Consider the following 20,284-nt stretch of genomic DNA (forward strand, 5'->3'; position numbering starts at 1 on the left):
TTTTTTTTTCCTGTAAGATTATGAATTTTCTATTCTCCAATGTATATGGTCATCATAATGATCCTTGTCCCTTCTGATGGTCATTGTATTGCCAGGTGGAGAGGTGATGTGCTTGACTCTCAGCTATCTAGGCGTCCAGACATGCAGTGAAGAAACCACAGGCCCCTGGCGTATATTGGATTGTGATTCTCCTGATACTGAAATCAGAACATATCCCTTTGGGTGGTACCAGAAACCTGGTGAGTTATTGACTGAACAATCATGAAAGCTGAATAAAGCATCTGTTAATATTGATATCTCACTCATTGTTTCCCAACTAGGATGTCTTCCAACTCCAAACTGTGCATCTCTCTAATATAAAAATGTTCTTGGAGTTTTACACAATACCGTCTTCCTTCAACCCTCTCTCTCCCCACCATTATCAACTTTTGCCCTGAACAAAGATGGCCATGACCATAGTAAGAAGAGGGCAGAGATTGTTGTTTTCTTTTTGTTTCCTGCCAAAAATACCTAGCCCAGGATTTTCTCTCAGGACAAATTTAATTTAGTAACAGCATCCTTGAGAAATAAGTGATATGATTCTAATTTTGTAACCGAGGAAACCGAGGCAGATAGAAGCAAAGAGAACTTAAATGATTTCTCTAGGGTTACATAGCCAGTTAGTATCAAAAGCAGATTTGAACTAAGGCTTCTTGACTCCAGTCACAGTGCTCTAACCACTGTACTACTTAATAACTGCAAGAATGAATAAATGAATGTGTTGACATAATCCAGAAGATGGGAAAATTGATCCCTGAAGCAGACAAGTACAACAACCCTTCTTCTCTTCTACAGTTGTTTATTGTTCAGTCATTTCAGAGTGACCCCATTTGAGGTTTTCCTGGAGTCGTTTGTGATTTCCTTCTTCATCAAATTTTATAGAACAGGAATTTGAAACAAACAGAGCTAAGTGATTTGTCCATGATTACACAACTAGTCCATACATGTTTGATGCCAAATTTGAACTCAGGTCTTCTTCATTTCAGCCCTGTTCTCCATCTACAGCAGGGCTAGGGAGCCTCTGGCCAGCTGATCCCATTGGTCTAACTTTTCTAAGGCAACTGCAGGTGTGTCTCAAAACTCAATAAATCTAGGAGCTTTTTAGGAATGAATTAAATATTTGACCAATATAGGCCATTGAATGATGTTATAAATATCCAAATGTCCTTTGGCAGAAAAAAAGTTCCCTACACCTCTTCTACAGCATCATATAACTTAATTGATTGAAATTGTTTGTAGTCAACAAATAAAGCAGAGATAGTCTATTATTCTGGACCAGTGTTCCTGACCTGTATGATATAGTGTTCTAAAGAGGGAGAACCAACAAATCAGTTGGTACCTTTTTGTGGAGAACTGTGTAACTTGGAAGTATAGTGTTTCTTTGTGGCTTTCCTTTCAAGACTGTGTTTGTATTCCTTTTATTCCCTTTGGTTTATGGCATGGCCATATCCTGCCACAAAAGCAAGGGCTAGGACATACTTGATCCTTCTGAGATTCCATGGTCCTGTGATTCAGTACACTTCAATATGTGATAAACCATTCAACTAAAGGATTTATGAAAGACTACACAGGCTAGCTCCTATTGCCTTGGGATTTATTTGGGTAACCAGTTGAGAGAGATGTAGGTCTCAATGTGCCTGTGGCATGCAGGAAGAGATCCATTTCTACTCTGGATACTTTGATTCCCCACTTTCAGTTAACTCTGTAGCAGGTGGCTCAGATGAACACCCATACCTTTGTACAGAGACCTAATAATAGAAAAATTTTCACCGGATGGAGTGGAATGAAATGTGAGATAGATAGAGGTGAAAGGAGAGGAGCTCACTTGAGGTGTTTTAGCAGTTCGGGCTTGTCTTCCTATTTGAACTGAGTAATCTTGCTAACTAGATGCTGAACAGCATTTTCCCTCCCCTCCACCCTGGTTGTTGAAAGATTAATTGAAGGTGTTGCTAGTGCCCTCTAAATTTTGATGTCCTATGTCAAATCCCTTCTGGCCTGGTCCTAGTTACTTCTCTGCCCTTCCAAAAGTGCCAACTGATCTGGGGTCAAAACACAAGGCTCTCTGTCTCAAATGTACCAAGAGCTCGCTCTGTTGGGTATTGTTTGACTTGGATTCTATTTTCCCTTCTCATCCTGTTCCCCTTGGCACCTTGGTTCCCCTGTCAGGTCCACTTGTCTGGGGCACAGCATTCCCATTCATCATTTCAGATTTCCTGAAAACTGTCTCTTCTTCTGTAGGGAATATATAAACCAATCATTCTATTAGTCCATAAGCATTCGATTCCTACTATGTACCAAACAATTTACTGGGCTTACTGTACAGAATGACAAAAATCAAAACTCCTCACTGCCCTCATAGAATCTAGAGGCTATTGCAGCAGATATAAAAGCAACAAAAAATAACTACCATTTATATAGTACCTAATATGTTCCAGACACTGTGTGAAACACTTTAGAATTATTTCCTCAATCAATCCTTACTATAGCTATGGGAAGTAGCTGCTATTAATACCTCTCATTTTACAGATGAGGAAACTGAGGCAAACAGGGTTAAGTAACTTCTCCAAGGTTACACAGCTTAAAAGTATATGGGGCTGGGGTGGCTAGGTGGCGTAGTGGATAGAGCACCGGCCTTGGAGTCAGGAATACCTGGGTTCAAATCCGACCTCAGACACAATAATTAGCTAGCCATGTGGCCTTGGGCAAGCCACTTAACCCCATTGCCTTGAAAAAAAAAATCTAAAAAAAAGTATATGGGGCTGAAGGGCAGCTAGGTGGTGCAGTGGATAAAGCACTGGCCTTGGAGTCAGGAGTACCTGGGTTCAAATCTGACTTCAGACACTTAATAATTACCTAGCTGTGTGGCCTTGGACAAGCCACTTGACCCCATTGCCTTGAAAAAAAATCTAAAAAAAAAGTATATGGGGCTGGATTTGGACTCAGGTCTTCCTGACTCTAGGCAAGTCTTCTATCTGCTATGCAACCTGGCTATCCTATAAATAACTTAATATGAAAAATAGAGTACTTTAAAGTTTACAAAATACTTTATACAAATTATTTCGTTTGATCCCCTAAAGCCTAACCATATAGTCATTTGTATCTTTGGACACTTTCTTTAGAAGCTATCTCATCCAGCTTCCTCATTTTACAGATGAGGAAATTGAGGTTCAGAGAGAAGTGACTTGCCCAAGAATAGATAAGTAAAAAATGTCAGAACCAGTTTTGGTGTCCTAATTCTGAATCTAACATCTTTCTACACATGTCAGAAGTGTAAAGAATTTCATGTTTAACGTGATTATCATTATAGTATAATGATTAGACTTTGCAGGAATTAATGTTAACCCTACAGTGGGTGTATATGTGTCTTATCACGCCATATTTAAGAACAAAGACTATCTCTCATTGTTTTTTGTATCCCTAAACCTAGCACATAAGTGAAATCTTCCTAAGTGTCCTTGTTTGGACATTACAGAAATGGTATTCCTTATGGACATATGAGACCTGGCTAGTATCCCCTCTATCTCTCTCCCTCCTACCTCATATATAACTGATTTTTGGCATCAGCCAAATCATGTAGTTGAAATATGCTCTGTAGATTCAGTATGACTTTTCAGTGTTGCCCAAGAAGTCAAAACTTCCTGTATGAAATTAGGCCTTTCATTGGACTGATGGTGGAGTTCACTGAGGTCCTTGCTTCTTTCTCTTTGTGTGCACATGTGTGAATTGATTGATTAGTAAACATTTATTAAGTCCTTACTTATTATTAGACACTGTTCTAGGAGTTGAGGAAACAAAAAAAGGCCAAAATATTCCCTGACCTCAAGGAGTTTACATTCTGGTGGGGAGAAAAATATAAATAGCTAGTTACATAAATGATATATACAGACTAAATGGAAGAAAATCTTAGTAAGAAAGGTACTAGCAGCTGATTGTGCATGTGGGTTTCAGAGTTAAAATTTGTCCAACTCAGTGGGCTTGGCCTGCAGGTGGTCATCCTTTTCACACAGTCCTTCAGTGTAAGTTGCATTTCTTTTCTTGCAGAGTCTCAAATTATTTTGAGCAAAGAAGACTTGGCCTATGTAATTAGATGATGTCAGTGGGAGGCTGGGGGTGGTAGGAAGAATTTCTATTTATAGCTCTTCCATCCCCCTCTCCTTACTCATTGAAATAATGAGAAAACATTAATTTATTTATAGCAATGTTAACTAGAAGATTATTCCATTGCTCATTGGCCCTTTACTTGCCCAGAGAGAGTCTACAATAATGTTAAGAACCCAAGGTTTAGAGTCAGATGACCAGCATCCAAATTCTAGCTCTTTTACTTAGTTCCTCTGTGTAATACCAGGTCTCTGTTCCTAATCCATAAAACAAGGAGCCTAAACAAGATGATTTTTAATGTCCCTTCTAACTCCAAATCCTTTGCATGTTCTTAATAGTATTTTTTCATCTGACCCAGACTGAACATTTCTTTATGCGTGTCTCAAAGCTTTCATTTTTTTTCCTCCTGAGTTTGCATAGGAAATAGCTAGGTGAAATCCTATCTGCAAAAAAAGAATGACTTAGCTCAGAGATGCTCAGTGGGATGTGTGGGTGGAGGGGAGGGAGAAGGGGCTCTAATAGGAAGGGGGAAGGAGGAATCAGACCAAGACATTACATCAACTCAGCAAGACTTGCCCAAAACCTACTGAAGTGCTCACTGAACCCATTATCATTCTGGCCACTGATGTTATCTTTCATCCTATTCTGTGTAACTGCTACTTTCACAGAATGCTCTCTGTTGGGGTCAGTAAGGTTGTGGATGGGAACAGTGTAGACAGGCATGATGATGATGTTTGTCTTTCATTCCCTAAGACATCAGAGATGGAATACTGTGAATACACATGAATTGGATTTGAATGAGGGGAGACTGTAAGTCACCAACCTCACTTTTTCCTCCAGTGTCATCTGGGTCCAGGGGTCAGATATGGATCAGGATGACTGGAGATGGTCTTCGATGTTAGGATTTACCCAGAGTCACTCACATAGTAAGTGTTAAGTGTCTGAGGCTGGATTTGAATTTAGGTCCTTCTGACTCAGGACTGGTTCTCTATCTACTACTTGTATGGATAGGAAAGTTCCAGATGGAGACATTCAGATGAAGTTCTTGAATTTTGCATCTTCACAAAACCCATGGAATCTTTGAACACTAGGAGACACTAGTCTTTCCACTGTGAAAATTCTCAATTTTAGAAAAGTAATTTCATCTCTTTGGACCTTGGTTTCTTCATTTGTAAAATGAGAGGGCATTTATGCAACAGACAAGAAAACTGAGATCCATAGAGGTCAACTAGTTTGCCCAAGGTCACAAAGGTAGTATAAAGCCAAATTTCAAACCCAGGTCTTTTGTCTCAAGTGGTCCAGTGTAGAGAGCTAGTCCTAAGTTAGGATGATCTGAGTTCAAATCTTAACTCAGCTGGCTAAGTTACTTGTCTGCCTCAGTTTCCTCAATTATATAATGGGGTTAATATTAGCAGCAATTCTCAGTATTGTTGTGAGGATCAAATGAGATATTTTTAAAGTGTTTAACACAATTTTAGCTCATAATAGGCACTTAATAAATGCATATTTTCTTTATTTCTTTCTTTCCTTCCTTCTTCTGATTCTAGCTCCAGTGAAAGGCAGCATGGTATAGTGGAGGAATCACCAAATTAAAATGAAAGGACCTAGTTCTGAATTTTGTCCTTTTTACTTTACTACCTATATGAATTAGACTCTTTATTAAATTTCTTTTTTGCCTTGGTCTTTTCATCTATAAACTAAGGAAATTGAACTAGATTTTGTCCAGACAAAGCTGGCTCATGTCAGCTTTAGATATTATCATTTCTTTTGAGGAGGGTATAGGATTTGAACCCGGACTTGGAGAGATACAGGAAGGTAGATGAGGAAGGTGAAGTCCTCTCAGGCAGGTCAAGGAAACTGAGCCAATGAACAAACCTCCACAGAATAAATATATATGAGAGAGGAGAAGAGTGGCAAGGAAGAAGAAAGAAATAGAGAATACTTGGATCTCTGTCAAAGAGTCTGGATAATAAATCTACAAGAGACTCTAGGGAGATCCAACCTTTTTCATTTTTTTTAGATAAGGAAACAGAGTTCTTAAGAACTAAAGTGATTATCCAGTTCCATACAGATTCAGGATTCAAACACAGGTCCTGACTTCAAATCCATCATGTTGCCTCTTTAGAGGCAGTCTGTTTTTTTGCTTACTGAAGGACAACAGGAAGCCTCAGATGGCCCTGGAACTTTTATACAAAGACAGAAGGGCAACGCCAAACCAAAATTCATGCAAATGAAGGTATTTTCAGAACCCTTTCCCACCCAAGACAGTCATTCTGCAGGTGTGCCCCCAAACTGTGAGAACTAGGAAGGGAAACATTCTCAAAGTACAGGGGACTAAAGTGAAGATACAATAGAAATGTGAAGAGTGGCTTTTGTGGTAAGAAAATACTGAAATTCTTCTGACTTCAATGGGTCAGGAATTGTCTGCACTTTGAAGGCTAGAACTCAGCTCATTCAGCCTGCAGCTGTGTGTTGGCTGGAACTGAGGCACTACATTTGGTTTTTAAATAGGAAATGTAAAATATTGGTTTCTAGAAAGGGCCAATAGTCTCTCAGCTTCCTTTTGCTAAGCACAATTATTCATATATTCCACAAACATTCATAATTGATAGCCTATCCTATAACCTTGACTGTTGTTGAGTTGTGTCAAACTCTTTGTGACCCTGTGGGACCATACTGTCCATGGGATTTTCTTGGCAAAAGTACTGGAGTGATTTGCCATTTCCTTTTCCAGTAGATTAAGGCAGGCAGAGGTTAAGCAATTTGCTCAGTCATACAATTAGTATCTGAGGCCAGATTTGGACTAAGGTTCCTGACTCCAGACCCAGTGCTCTTATCCATCGAGCTACCAGATGTCTTAAACCACCATCTCTGCTTTATACTAATTCCACTTACTTTCTTTTCACTTCTCAATCCATTGCACATGGGTTTATCCCTTAACTGAAAGCGGTATCTTCACTTTACCACTCTACTGCTCTCTCCACCCTCTCCAAAGCTACCAGTGATCTCCTTATTGCCAAATCTAATTGCCTATTCTCACTCCTTTTCCTTCTTGACTTCTCGATGACATTGTTGACCACCCTCCCTTCCTGGAAGCCTTCAATTCACTTCACTGGTTTTCAGGTGTACTCTCTCTTGGCTCTCTATATCTGACTGCAATAGACCTAACTGTGGATTTACCCCCCTCCCAAGTTTCTGTTTTCAGCCCTCTTCTATCTCTAGATTTCATCAGATTCCAATAGGTTTAATTGTAATTATAGATAATTATAGAATATGCACAAGAGTCCCCTATCTCCATCACCTATTCATCCATCCATCCATCCATCCATCCATCCATCTATCCATCTATATGCCTATCTGTCTGACTGACTGTCTGTCTGTCCTCTTTCTCTCCTCTCATCTATTCTTATTTGGTCTTCCTTCCAAGTCCAGTCTGACACCACAGTCTAAGAGACATTTCCAAATGGATATCCAACTTGAATGTCCAAAAGAGATCTTGTTGTCTTTCTGAAACCCACTTTTCTTCCCAACTTCTTTATTTCTATTAAAATTACCTATTATATTCCTATTACCAAGATTCACAACCTCAGAATCAACTTCTTACTCTTACTCCTCAATCATCTTTACTCTCTATATCCAATCATTTTCTCTTCACTTGCCAGGTCAATTCCCTAATTCAGACTACTATCACCACTCTCCTGGATGATTACCTTTGACCCCTAATTGATGTTCCTACCTCAATTCTTTCTTTTTTAAATTCATCCTAAATTTACTAAAGCACAAGCCTCTAACATTATCACAGACAATGTAAAATATCCTATTGGAGGGAGACATTAGTGGAAAATGATAGAACAATAAAATGGAAAATTCTTGACAAGTATTTCTATTTTATACTTTCATTCCCCTAGAAGGACTGAATTCAAACCATGCTAGCTTCAAATAGTATTCCTTTAAAAATCTTTTAGCCACCCAATTTCACCATCTGTCCCTTCCTTTTTGCCTTAGATGCAATTGCCAGATCTGTCTTCTTTGTGAAAAGGAAAAAAAAAGTATCACTCCACAATTCAAAAATCTTAATGGCTATCTGAGCCTGTCACTAAAGAAGACCTTTCCAATCTGACCTAATCCTTTCTCTTAATACTACTCTTTTTCATGTATCCAGTATTTCAGTCAAATTAGATCATTCATTTTTTTCCAAGTAGGTCTTGTGTTGTTGATATATTTTAAAAGTCCGAATCAAATGTCACTTCCCCCACCAATGTTTCCCTGATTTCCCCCTGCTGAAAGTATTTTCTCTCTCATTTACTATTGTAGTACTTTATAACCCTGTTATGCAATTTTATTATTCTAACTTTTATATATTTTTCCCTATACTTGGTCTTATCACCCAATGAAGGAAATTGTCTTATTTATATATACTATAGCATTTGCCATAATGGTAGACATAGTATACATACTGTTGTTAAGTCCAGTTAATATTTGTTAAGGTAATCAAATAATCTACAAAGTTAGTGTTTTAGCCTCCTCTTCTTGGAACATAAACAGCTTCGAAACTCTCGATCTGGAAATTCATTAATCAAAATAGTAAGGGCTAATCAAAATAGTAAGGGTTAATTCAAATAATCACTGAGTAAATTAAACCCATCCTCTCTTTGTCTTGTCTCACAAGTAAAAGAGAGACCTAGTTATTATGGAGAGATACATAAGATTCTATTAACCTAGTGAGGAAATAATTGGGGCAATTTTAGACATATACATCCTACACCTGACTATCCATTTTTATAAACACAAGAAGAAATGAAGAAGACAGTGGCTCATTCACCACAAATCAACTCTATTAAAGAAAAAAATATTCTTTTTAAAAATTTTTTTCTTTATTTAGTATTCTCCCCATATATAAAAATGATTTTTTAATATTCATTTTTAAAACTGAGTTCCATATTCTCTTTCCTCACCATCACCACCCACTGAGAAGCAAACAATTTGACATAGTTTTACATGTATAGTCAAATTCAAAACCTTTCCAAAAAAGTCCTGTTATGAAAGAAAATATAGATTTAAAAAACTCCTCAAAAATAAAAAAAGTATACTTCAATCTGTATTCAGATACCATCAATTCTTTCTTTGGGGATGGATAACATTTTTCATCATAAGTCCTTCAGAGTAGTCTTGGGAATAATTGTCATTCGCAGCTGACCATCTTACAATATTACTATTACTTTGAACACAGGACATTTCACTTTTCATCAGGTCATGTAAGTTTTTCCAGGTTTTTCTGATCCTGCTCATCATTTCATATAGCACAATAGAATTCCTTCATAATTACAATCACAATTTGTTAAGCCCTTATCCAATTTGTGGTTATCCCTCATTTTCCATTTCTTTGCCATCAGAAAAGAGTTGCTATAAATATTTATATATAATTGGTTCTTTTTATTTTTTATCTCTTTTTAGGATACAGATCTAGTAGGGGTATTGCTAAATCAAAGGGTAGATGATTCTTGGTTGTAATCTAGCTCCTTTGCCCTCCAGAATAACATATTTCAAGCCCTCTAATTCTTTAATATAGAACTTGTTAAATTTTATGTCATCTTGAATGTGACTCCACAAAGGTCAAATATGCATGGTTTTATAATCCTTTGAGAATAATTCCAAATTGTTCTCCAGAATGGTTGAATCAGTTCACAACTTCACCAACAAAGCACTAATGTCTCATTTTTCTCATATGTTCTCCAATATTTGTCCTTTTCCTTTTCTCTCTCATTAGTCAACCTAATAGATACGTGGTAGTACCACAGAATTGTTTTAATTTGCATTTCTCCAATCAATAATGAGATAGAACATTTTTTCATATGACTATAGATGGCTTTGATTACTTCATTTGAAAACTCCTCATATCTTTTGATCTTTTATCAAATGGGGAATGGTTATCATTTTTTGTAAATTTGATTCAGTTCTCTATATGCTTGATAAATGAGACCTTTATCAGAGAAACATTCTTCAATTTTTTTATACTTACTATTCCTAACTGTATTTCCCTACTTTCTATTTTCCTGATCCCTTTATCCTATTCTTTCTCCTTTCACCCTGTCCCTCCTCAAATGTGCTTTTCTTCTGAATATATTTCCCTTAGTCTGTCCTCTCTTCTATGAGCACCTCCCCTTCTCTTATTCCCTTTCCCTCCCACTTTCCTGGAGAGTAAGATAGATTTCTATATCCAATCTAGTATACGTTATTCCCTCTTTGAGCCAATTCCAATGAGAGTAAGGTTAAAGCATTTCCTGCCACCTCCTTCATTTTTCCCTCTACCATAAAAGTTTTTTCTTGTCTCTTTTTTTATCAGATAATCTACTTCATTCTACCTCTCCCTTTCCTTTTGTCCTAGTGCATTTCTCTTTCTCATTCATTAATTTTATTTTTTAAGGTAGCATCACATCATATTCAACTCACACAGGTGTTCTCTATCTATACACACTCCTTCTAACTGTCCTAATAATGAGAAAGCTCTTATGAGCTTTCAGTATCATCTTCCCATGTAGGAATGTAAACAGTATAACCTTATTTAATCTCTTATAATTTCCTTTTCCTATTTCCTTTTTAAATACTTTTTTGAATCTTGTATTTGATGGTCAAATTTTGTACTTCATTCTGGTCTTTTCATCAGGAATATTTGAAAGTCTTCAATTTCAATGAATATAAATTTTTCCCCTGAAGGATTATAATAAGTTTTGCTGGGTAGATGATTCTTGGTTGTAACTTAGCTCATATTCCCTCCAAGTTTTCTCCTCTTTTAATATAGAAGCTGCTGAATCTATCTTGACTTGTGCCTCCACAATTCTTGAATTGTTTCTTTCTGACTGCCTGCAATATTTTCTCGTTGACCTGCTAATTCTTGGAATTTTCATTTGGGGATTTCTTTCAGGAAGTGACAAGTGGATTTTTTCCATTTCTATTTTATCCTCTGATTCTAGAATATCAGGGAAGTTCTCCTTGATAATTTGAGAGCTGATATCTAGGTTCTTTCTTTGGGGGGATCATGACTTTCAGGTAGTTCAATGATTTTAAATTATGTCTCCTGGATCTGTTTTCCAGGTGACTTGTTTTTCCAATGAGGTATTTAACATAATATTCTATTTTTTTCATTTTTTTGCTTTTGCTTTATTTTTTTTTTTTTGATTTCTTATAAAGTCATTCGGTGGGGCAGCTAGGTGGTACTGTGAATAGAGCACCAGCCCTGGAGTCAGGAGGACCTGAGTTTAAATGTGGCCTCCGACACTTAATAATTGCCTAGCTGTGTTACCTTGGGCAAGTCACTTAACCCCATTGTCCCTTAAATAAAAATTCTAAAAAAAACTTTTTAAAAATTAAGTCATTAGGTTCCATTTGCTCAATTCTAATTTTTAGGGAACTATTTTCTCCAGTGAGCTTTTGTATCTCCTTTTCCATTTGAGTATTCTATTTTTTTTTTTAGGTTTTTGCAAGGCAAACAGGGTTAAATGCCTTGCCCAAGGCCACACAGCTAGGTAATTATTAAGTGTCTGAGACCGGATTTGAACCCAGGTACTCCTGACTCCAAGGCCGGTGCTTTGTCCACTATGCCACCTAGCCGCCCATTGACTATTCTATTTTTAAGGAATTTTTTTCTTCTATGAATTTTTGTGCCTCTTTTTACAATTTGGCCTAGTCTGGTTTTTAAAGTGTAATTTTCTTCAGTATTTTTTTGGTCTCTTTTAACAAACGATTGATTAATTGACTCATTTTTCATGATTTTCTTGCAACATTCCTGTTTCTCTTCCCAATGTTTCTTCGACTTCTTTTACTTGATTTTCAAAATCTTTTTTGAGCTCTTCCATGGTCTAAGATCAATTCATTCTCTCCTTGGAAGCTTTGGATATAGGAGCCTTGATTTTATTATCTTCTTCTGAATGTATGTTTTGATCTTCCTTATCACCATAGTAACTTTCAGTCAGATTTTTTTTTTCCCACTGTTTGCTCATTTTCTCAACCTATTATTTGACTTTTAACTCTTGTTAAAGTAGGACTCTGCTTCCAGGGTGGTGGGCACACTTTCCCAAACTTCTGATGTCTTGTGCAGCTGTTTTCAGAGATACTTCTAGGGACCTGTAAGTTTTAAATTCTTCCAAAGTGGTATGATCTAAGGAGAGATGCATTTATTATTCTCCTGGCCAATTCTCTGGTCTGTGATGGCCATAAGTACTCTTTTCTACTATATAAATGTGACAGGAGTCACCCCTGTCTCCCCTATGGCAACAAGCTCAGATGTGCTAGTTCTCTCCCTCACCTTGGGACTACCACTCAGCACTGCATCCTAGATCCTGGGATGATAAAATTCTGCCTCAGTGCAAGCAAAGAGACCTCTGTAATCCCCTTTGACCAATTGTTTGACCCCTTTTCTATATATGAACTGAGAGGTCTGGAAAATGTCATTGCTACCACTGAGTCTTTTGCTTCTAGTTCTGCTGATGCTGGGTATATAATGGATGAGCCTATGCTAGACTGTGTTCCTTTCTCAATTGGTACAACAAACCCTTCCTGCTTACCTTCTAAGTGGCCTTAGGCTGGAAAATTCTTTCACTCTGTCTTTTTGAGAGTTCTGTCACTTTAAGATTTATTTAGATTCATTATTTAAAGGTATTTGGAAATGTTTGGGGGAGAGTTCCAATTAATTTCTGCCATCATTCTGACAATTTGACTCTGCTTCTCTCTCTCTCTCTCTCTCTCTCAAAAAAAAAAAAAAGATTCTAATGATAGTACAGGACCAGTTCATGTCAGAAGAGTAATGCTGGTGTACCTATATGGTGCTGAACTTGAGAGATTTTCTTCAGCCAGCCACATCATAAATCCTTAATCTAACTTCATTCAATTCCTATCTGGTTCTTACCTTAGATTGATTGAGTCAACAAAAAAATACCCATGAATTGTTTATCCCTTGATTGATTGATTGATTCAATAAAGGCAACTAGTTTTATACCTTTCATTGACTGATGCTTAGGAATTTTGCACCCAGTTTGTACCCTTGACTGACTGCATAGTTCTATAATCAATCAAAGAGATAATCTCAATCTAGATGTAAAGCATCTGGTTAGTTACTTTAATTGGGGTTTCAGATATGGGACATTCTATCAGATATCTTAAACATCTAGAATGACATTTATTCAACTCACCTAAAGTCTATTACTTCTCTTTGCCTTAGTAGAAACAAAACTTTCAGCTGTTGCCAAAAAAATTTACTCAGTGTAGAAATGCTCTTGATAATTGGAGAACAATAAAAGCTTTCAACCATTGTACTAAAATGCTCTCTTTTTTTCTTTTCAGTGGTTCAGAATGATGTTCCCACTGTGTGCCCATCTGCCCCTCTGCCTCCTCTCCTAGAAAAAGGTAAGTATCCCAGCCTTTGAAACTTCTCTGCCTACCAAAGGTGCTATATTCTTATTAAACCTAAGTGATCTCCAAACATGTTTACCCATGAAACCCACATGGACAATGACAAAAAAAGAATATACTTGAGCTAAGTTTTCATATGATGCTACTATTTATCTACTTCAGTATTTTAGAAGAGGAGATATAAATTCAGGGATTTGAATCCTCCCTGCACTGATGAATAAATTGTCATTCCTCTATGCTGTAATAGAATTTTACCTTTAGACTATTATTACCAATGTGTGTGTGTAAATGTATATATATATATATATATATATATATATATATTTCATAGATAAAATCAAACACATACATGTATATGTCCATGTTCATAAAGAACAAATAGACATCATTAAGCTCATTCTGGGGAGGAGGGGCATTCCAGCTTTTTGGGACTTGCCAGACCTTATGGCATTCCAGAGCCTTCCAGACTCCAGCATCTCCTCTAGGCCTTGATGACACATTATAATATGACCTCAGTAAAGAGAATACAGTTCTCTTTGAAGTGGAATTCAGTGTAAAGCAGATCTATCTCAGACTCCATTCCAGTAGATTTAGTTGAAGAAAACCCCCCAAAAGTCTTGAAACAATCTTCTTTGTTTTATTATTTTCTTGAACTGAGATGATCTGACACAAGTTACAAATATCTGGAATGTGGAAAGTAGGGGAGTACATAAAAATTGAGCCTTGTTTTTAATAAAGTGATAAGGTCATTGATCTTAGAACCAGAGGACCTATATTCAAACCTTGCTTCTGGTTTCTACTATCTTTTTTTAAAATTTAAAGCAATGGGGTTAAGTGACTTGCCCAAGGTCACACAACTAGGCAATCATTATGTGTCTGAGGTCAAATTTGAACTCAGGTCCTCCTGACTCCAGGGTCTGTACTCTAACCCCACTATCTGTGACTTCAGGCAAATTATTGTTCTCTGGGTCTCTATTTTATGACATGAATTTTCTTTGTTCCCATCTATGAACTCTCTATAAGAATTTCCTTCCTCCCTAATATGGAATACTCTACACATCTGAGATCCATTGAAATGATATCCTCTATTCCAGCACATTTTTTATAGATGAGAAAACAAGGCACCCAGGCAAGACTGGACAGGGTGTAAATGGATAAAGAACTCTATGCCTTTGTAAAGCTTTGTACTTTCCTTTTGATCACATATTCCCTCTTATTTGCCTAAAGAAGCTTAGTTTTTAACTTCAGCATATTTCAAATTAAGGGAAGAAAAGTTTTCTTCTATGCCTATTCAAGGAGAGCTAAGAGAATCATCCCACCTCATATTCAACCTCTAGTAAGGCAATGTAAAGTGGCAGAAAGAATACCGGTTTTGGAGTGAGATAGCCCTAAATTCAAATCTCAACTACACAGAGAAGTGTGGGAATACTTAATAATAACCTGGGGTGGGGGAGGGGAGAAAGTATATTGCTCCCACTTCCAAGTTTAATTTGCATTATTAATATTTTGCCATCTACTGAAAATTTAAAGATCGACTCTCACCATCTGGTTAGAGCTGACTTGAGTATATCACTATTTTACAAGAACTACAGAAAACACTTCATTCAAAACTATTTGATTCATTAACCTTTTGAAAATTCCTACACAAATTAACGCCTTTGGGAATGAGCATTGAAAGCCCTTATTAAAATGCAAATTTTATTCAGAAGGGAGTAACAGAAAGCTATTATCTGATACTAAAACTACAAATGTTTTAGTTCTTATAAACCTGGGAGATTATCCCTAGTCACAGAATCCCTGAGACAAAGACAAATTTAAAAAAGAGGAAGACAAAGAAAGGAGCTGAGTGAGTTCTGAATCCAACCAAACCTCATCAGTATGACAATTTTGTTTCATTATTGCTTGTTTCTAAATAGGAAGAGAAACTTGGAATAACTTCCAACTTTACAGAGAAAGAGAGTAGGGGAAGATAGAGTATCAAAAATGAGTTGTCAGTTGCATTCAGCACAGACTGAACTGTAACCCCAAATTAGAGTCAATAATCCTGCCATCTTTTACTATGCCCATATAGACAACATTTTAAATGGACTGTTCGAGGAAAAAAAGGATATGTACTATATTTACACACATACACATACAGATAGGATACACAGATTCAGATAGGAAGGAGGGGAATAAACATTTTTATAGTGTCTACCATGTGCCAGTCACTTTAAAAATATCCTTTCATTTGACCCTCACAATAAATAATCCTTCAAAGTAGGTGCTGTTATTAATTCCATTTTACAGTGAAGGTAATTGAGGCAAACAGATTAAGTAATTTGCCCAGGGTCACATAGTTAGTCTGAGGTCATATTTGAATTCAGTTCTTCCTGACAGTCCAATACTTTATCTTCTCTACCACCTCCTTACACTGTAGTCCAACTCCTTTATACAAGAAACTAAGACCCTTAAATTGCCTAAATTTAAATAGATAGAAAATAACAAAATCAAGATTCCAATCCAATGTCCCCTGACTCTAATCATTGCTTCTTATATAATGTCATAATGGATGGTTGGAATCAAATTGGGGTTTGGAGGAGAGATAACAAATGCTATGGATTGAGACTTTCTTCAGAAAGTAATAGAGAGACACAGAAGGTTTTTCAAGGGGAGAAGTAATTCAATCAGAAATTTGGTAGGGATATATAGGATTAGTAAGAAAGAGACAGAGACAGCCAGAGAGAGCCAGAGAGGGCAGGAGCAGAGCATGGGATCAAAGATCCTGTTATCCAGTCCTTATCTTAGAGTTAAGGGCAGTAGAATTCTAAGGGTGGTTAAGTAGTTTATTCCAAGTCACATGGCAATAAACAAGAGGTGGTTCACTATATGGGAGAGAGGCTGGGGTTGGCAAGGGAAATTAGGAAATTATTGCATCATTCCAGGTAAGTGATAATGATGACTTGACCCTCTTAGGTGGTTCAAATAGTGAAGGAAGTGAGATTGAAATGCAGATAAGATAGTTGCAAAGGAAAAGAAAAGGAGACTAATTGAAAGAGGTAAGGGATAAGAGACATAAAGGAGTTAAAGAAAGGGATAATGGAGTTAAAGATCCCTTAGGGGTTTGAAATATCTATCTTCTCCAAACTTTGTTAAACAGTAGTTTAGATAAACAAATCCTATGATGGGAAGAAAACTAAAATTCAATGATTATGCTACTACTGCTACTGCTACAGCTACTGCTATTACTACTGCCACTATTACTACTATCACAGACTTCTAGCTATCACTTATACAATTCTTTAAGACTTGAAAAGTATTTTATATATGTTAATTTATTTGATCCTCATGGGTTAATATTATCCCCATTTCACAGATAAGGAAAGTGAGACAGTCAAAGTTAGGGTCATACAACTTTTAAGTATATTAGGCAGAATTTGAATTCCTGTCTTCCTGATTTCAAGAACCATACTATAACCATCATATCACCTATGATTAAATTTCAACTATTTCACTTACTAGCTTTGTTTAGCTTAAGAGACTCATAGCCTCTTCAGGCCTTAGTTTCCTGATATAAATGATCATGGCTCTCACTGGAAGACAAGTTAGATTAGATTTCACTCCAACCCCAGGGTTCCCTAATACCCTTTACAGGAATGTCAAAGCTCTCTGTGAGTGACTCCAGATGGTGTAAGGGTAAATAGGTAATACAGTGTATAGAGCACTGACTGTGGAGTCAAGAGGACAAGAGTTCAAGTCCAGCCTCCCTTACATGTCACTTAGTAGCACTATGACCTTGGGTAAGTCACTTAATCTTGATTGCCTCACATCCAGGGCCATCTCCAGTCATGCTGAATCATATCTGACCACTTGACCCAATGGTTCTGGAAGAGAAAGTCAGGTTGCTGACTCAGCATAGCACCTCTTCACTCAAATCCAATTCATGTGCTTGTCACGGCATCACTTCCCCGATAGAATGGTCTTCTTTGAGAATTAAGGGCAAACATCATCATCTTCATTAGATGGTATATCTCCCAAATGTATCCCCTTCACCCCATGCCCATATAGACATCTTAAATGGACTGTTCAAGAAAACACAGGTTCATTATTCAGATGAAGTATTACAAGGAACTTTTTATTCCCAAAAATATAATTATAAATATAAAAACTTGTAGGAAGTTTAATTCTCTCCCCTTGTACCTCAGGCTGGAAGAGTAGTGATGCTGGGAGGGGGGAAAGGAAGGGGGTTAGAGTCATATCCCAATAATGTATTTCACACAGTTCTAGTTTCAAGTTCAAAATCACTTCCTAGGCTCAAGTCCCCAACATCTTGGAGTCTCAGGGTTTCTGCAGCAGATCGGCTGGCTGTTCCATCCCACCTGCAATCCTAGTTCTGAGGTTATCATGGTTTGAATTCCAGTCTTATGGGAATCACTATTTGTCTTCAATTACTGAAATAGAGGATAAACAATGCAGAATAGAAACAAACATCTCCAGTTCATTCTCAGAACTGGTGTAAAATAGGGAGAGTAGGGGAAGGAAGTCCCTTCCCTCTTATTGGTTCACTTCCTGACTTTTGAGTTATGGGTAAAGTGGGATATTTTCTCAGAGCTAGAAAGAAACGGGCTCAGTTTCACTAGTTTTAAAGGTGAAGGGAGTCAGTCAACAGAGGTCACCTCCATCTACATATGCTGTAGAGGATGCAGAGGCCTCTGTGGAAGGTAATATGACCACGTTCCAAAATATTCTTGAGGCACTTCCTTTTTAGATGATCTAGACAGACCCAGACAAACACAGGTTGCATGTAAAATATGGGAGTTAGACTAGATGACCTCAAAGGTTCCTCCCAGATTCAAATGTGTTCCCCTGTTTTTTTGTTTTTTTTTTTTGGCAGAAAAGACTGGTCTAATTACCATTTGTAAAATAGTTTCTTTATAAGGTCATTGTGGTAAGCCATACTTCTCCAAAAAAATGCCACATTTCTCCCATATGCACAGATGCATGGTAATGTCTATGAGGCCTACAAAATGTGACTAAATGCTACCTACACATAGTAGCAAAAATTTGCTAAGATAAGCTTGTACTGGCAACTAACCCTGCCAACATAGGAGAATGACCCCAGTCTTAGAAGCAGAAGAATCTTGAGTGTTGTATAAGATCTACTTCAGGTCAAGTTGGACATCAAAGGACAATTATAGGTTCCTGACTCTGCCTGTGGTGAAGATGTTGTCTTGGTCAGAATTCCAGAAATTGCAAAGAAAGTTTTAATTACCAGCTTAGAAAATTATGCTAGATTACCTTCCAAACTTGTGATTACAGACTCAGACTATGGCCAAAGTATAAAAGGATATTATTTTTAACTCAGTGCTATCACAAAAGCAAATCCCCTTGGAACATTAAAAACAGTTTGAGAAACAATGGTTCACAGCAGATGGAGAGCTGACCTTAGAGGCAGGAAGACCTGGGTTTTCATTCTCCTTGGAAATTCAATAACTATATAACTCTAGGTGAGTCACTTAACCTTTATGGACCCTAGTTGTCTCATCTACAAAATAAGGGAATTTAACTTTATATTGTAGGGCAAAAGGAAGCTCATTAATGGTCTGCAAATTAACTAGCTTCAACCCCCAGCAGAGCACCTGGAAACAGTCGTAGTATTTAGATCTAGGTGGGTTCATCTGAAATGAGTACAATAGAAAGCACACTAAATTTGAATTCAGAAGATCTGGGTTCAAATCCTGACTGACATTATTTATGAGATTTGAGGCAAAGTCACTTCAACTCTCTTGGCCTCCGTTTCTATATTTATAAAATGGGAAATTTAGACTGAATGTCCTCTAAGAAGCTATAATCCTATGATCCAATTAGATAGAAGATAATTGATTTTTCCCAAGGTCACATGAACAGTAAATAGGTAAGATTCAAACCTAGGTCCTCTGATTCTTAATAATTAGAGTTATCTCAGTCAAACTGACACTTTATAAAGACTTTAGCTTAAAAAGATCAAGGTTTTCTACTTTATCCTGGGCCATCTCCAGTCATTCTGATCTATAACTTGCCATTGAAACCATAGAGCTCCAGAGGAGAAAGTAAGGCTAGTAACTTCGAACAGTCCTCCCTCACTTAAATTTAATTTGCTTTCATGTCATAGCATCAACTCCCTGATATCACAGTCTTCTTCAGCAATGAAGGACAAACAACAACAGAGTTGCCCAAAAGTGGAGGAGGCTACCTCAAAGAAGCAATGGGTCCCAGTCAGATGTAGTAGCACATTCCTTTAATACCTGTTTTTGGAGAAGGCGGATGAATCTCTTGAGTTTGGGAATTCTGGAGCAAGCCTAAAGTTAGCCTTCTACATATATGTATATATATATATATTTTTTTTCTCCTCCTCTGGTGCCATTATGGTGTGCACTGGAAAGTGGAGGACCACTAGGTTACCTACAGAAGTGTGAACACCAGGTTGGCAGAAACAGAACAGAATAAAACTTTTGTTTGTTTTGATTAGTAGTGGGGTCAGGTCCTTGAAAGACTGCTGGATTAGAGGAGACTCAGTCTAAAAAAAATAATAGGACTCCCTCAGAGGAAGTATTTAAACACAATTGATTAACCTTGTCAGATTAGTATACTTTATTAGATATATTGTGGATGAGGTACATAATAAAGAGGATTTATATTTTGGTATGGGTTAGATGGGTTCCAATTAATTTTAAGATTCTGAGATTTGGTAACTCTAAATATCTTGCTTCCTAAACATTCAAAT

General features: G+C 37.1%; 1 protein-coding gene across 1 annotated transcript in view; it reads left to right on the forward strand.

Annotated features, from left to right (window-relative positions):
• The window catches only part of TG (thyroglobulin), a 369,651-nt gene that overhangs the window by 160,946 nt on the left and 188,421 nt on the right, over window positions 1-20,284 (forward strand). The window contains exons 34-35 of the mRNA XM_074202133.1: window positions 96-239; window positions 13,474-13,536. Of these exons, the coding sequence (XP_074058234.1) occupies window positions 96-239; window positions 13,474-13,536 (207 nt within the window). The remainder of the gene's footprint in view (window positions 1-95; window positions 240-13,473; window positions 13,537-20,284) is intronic.

This window comes from Macrotis lagotis, chromosome X, assembly GCF_037893015.1.
Source record: "Macrotis lagotis isolate mMagLag1 chromosome X, bilby.v1.9.chrom.fasta, whole genome shotgun sequence".
Taxonomy (NCBI): domain Eukaryota; kingdom Metazoa; phylum Chordata; class Mammalia; order Peramelemorphia; family Peramelidae; genus Macrotis; species Macrotis lagotis.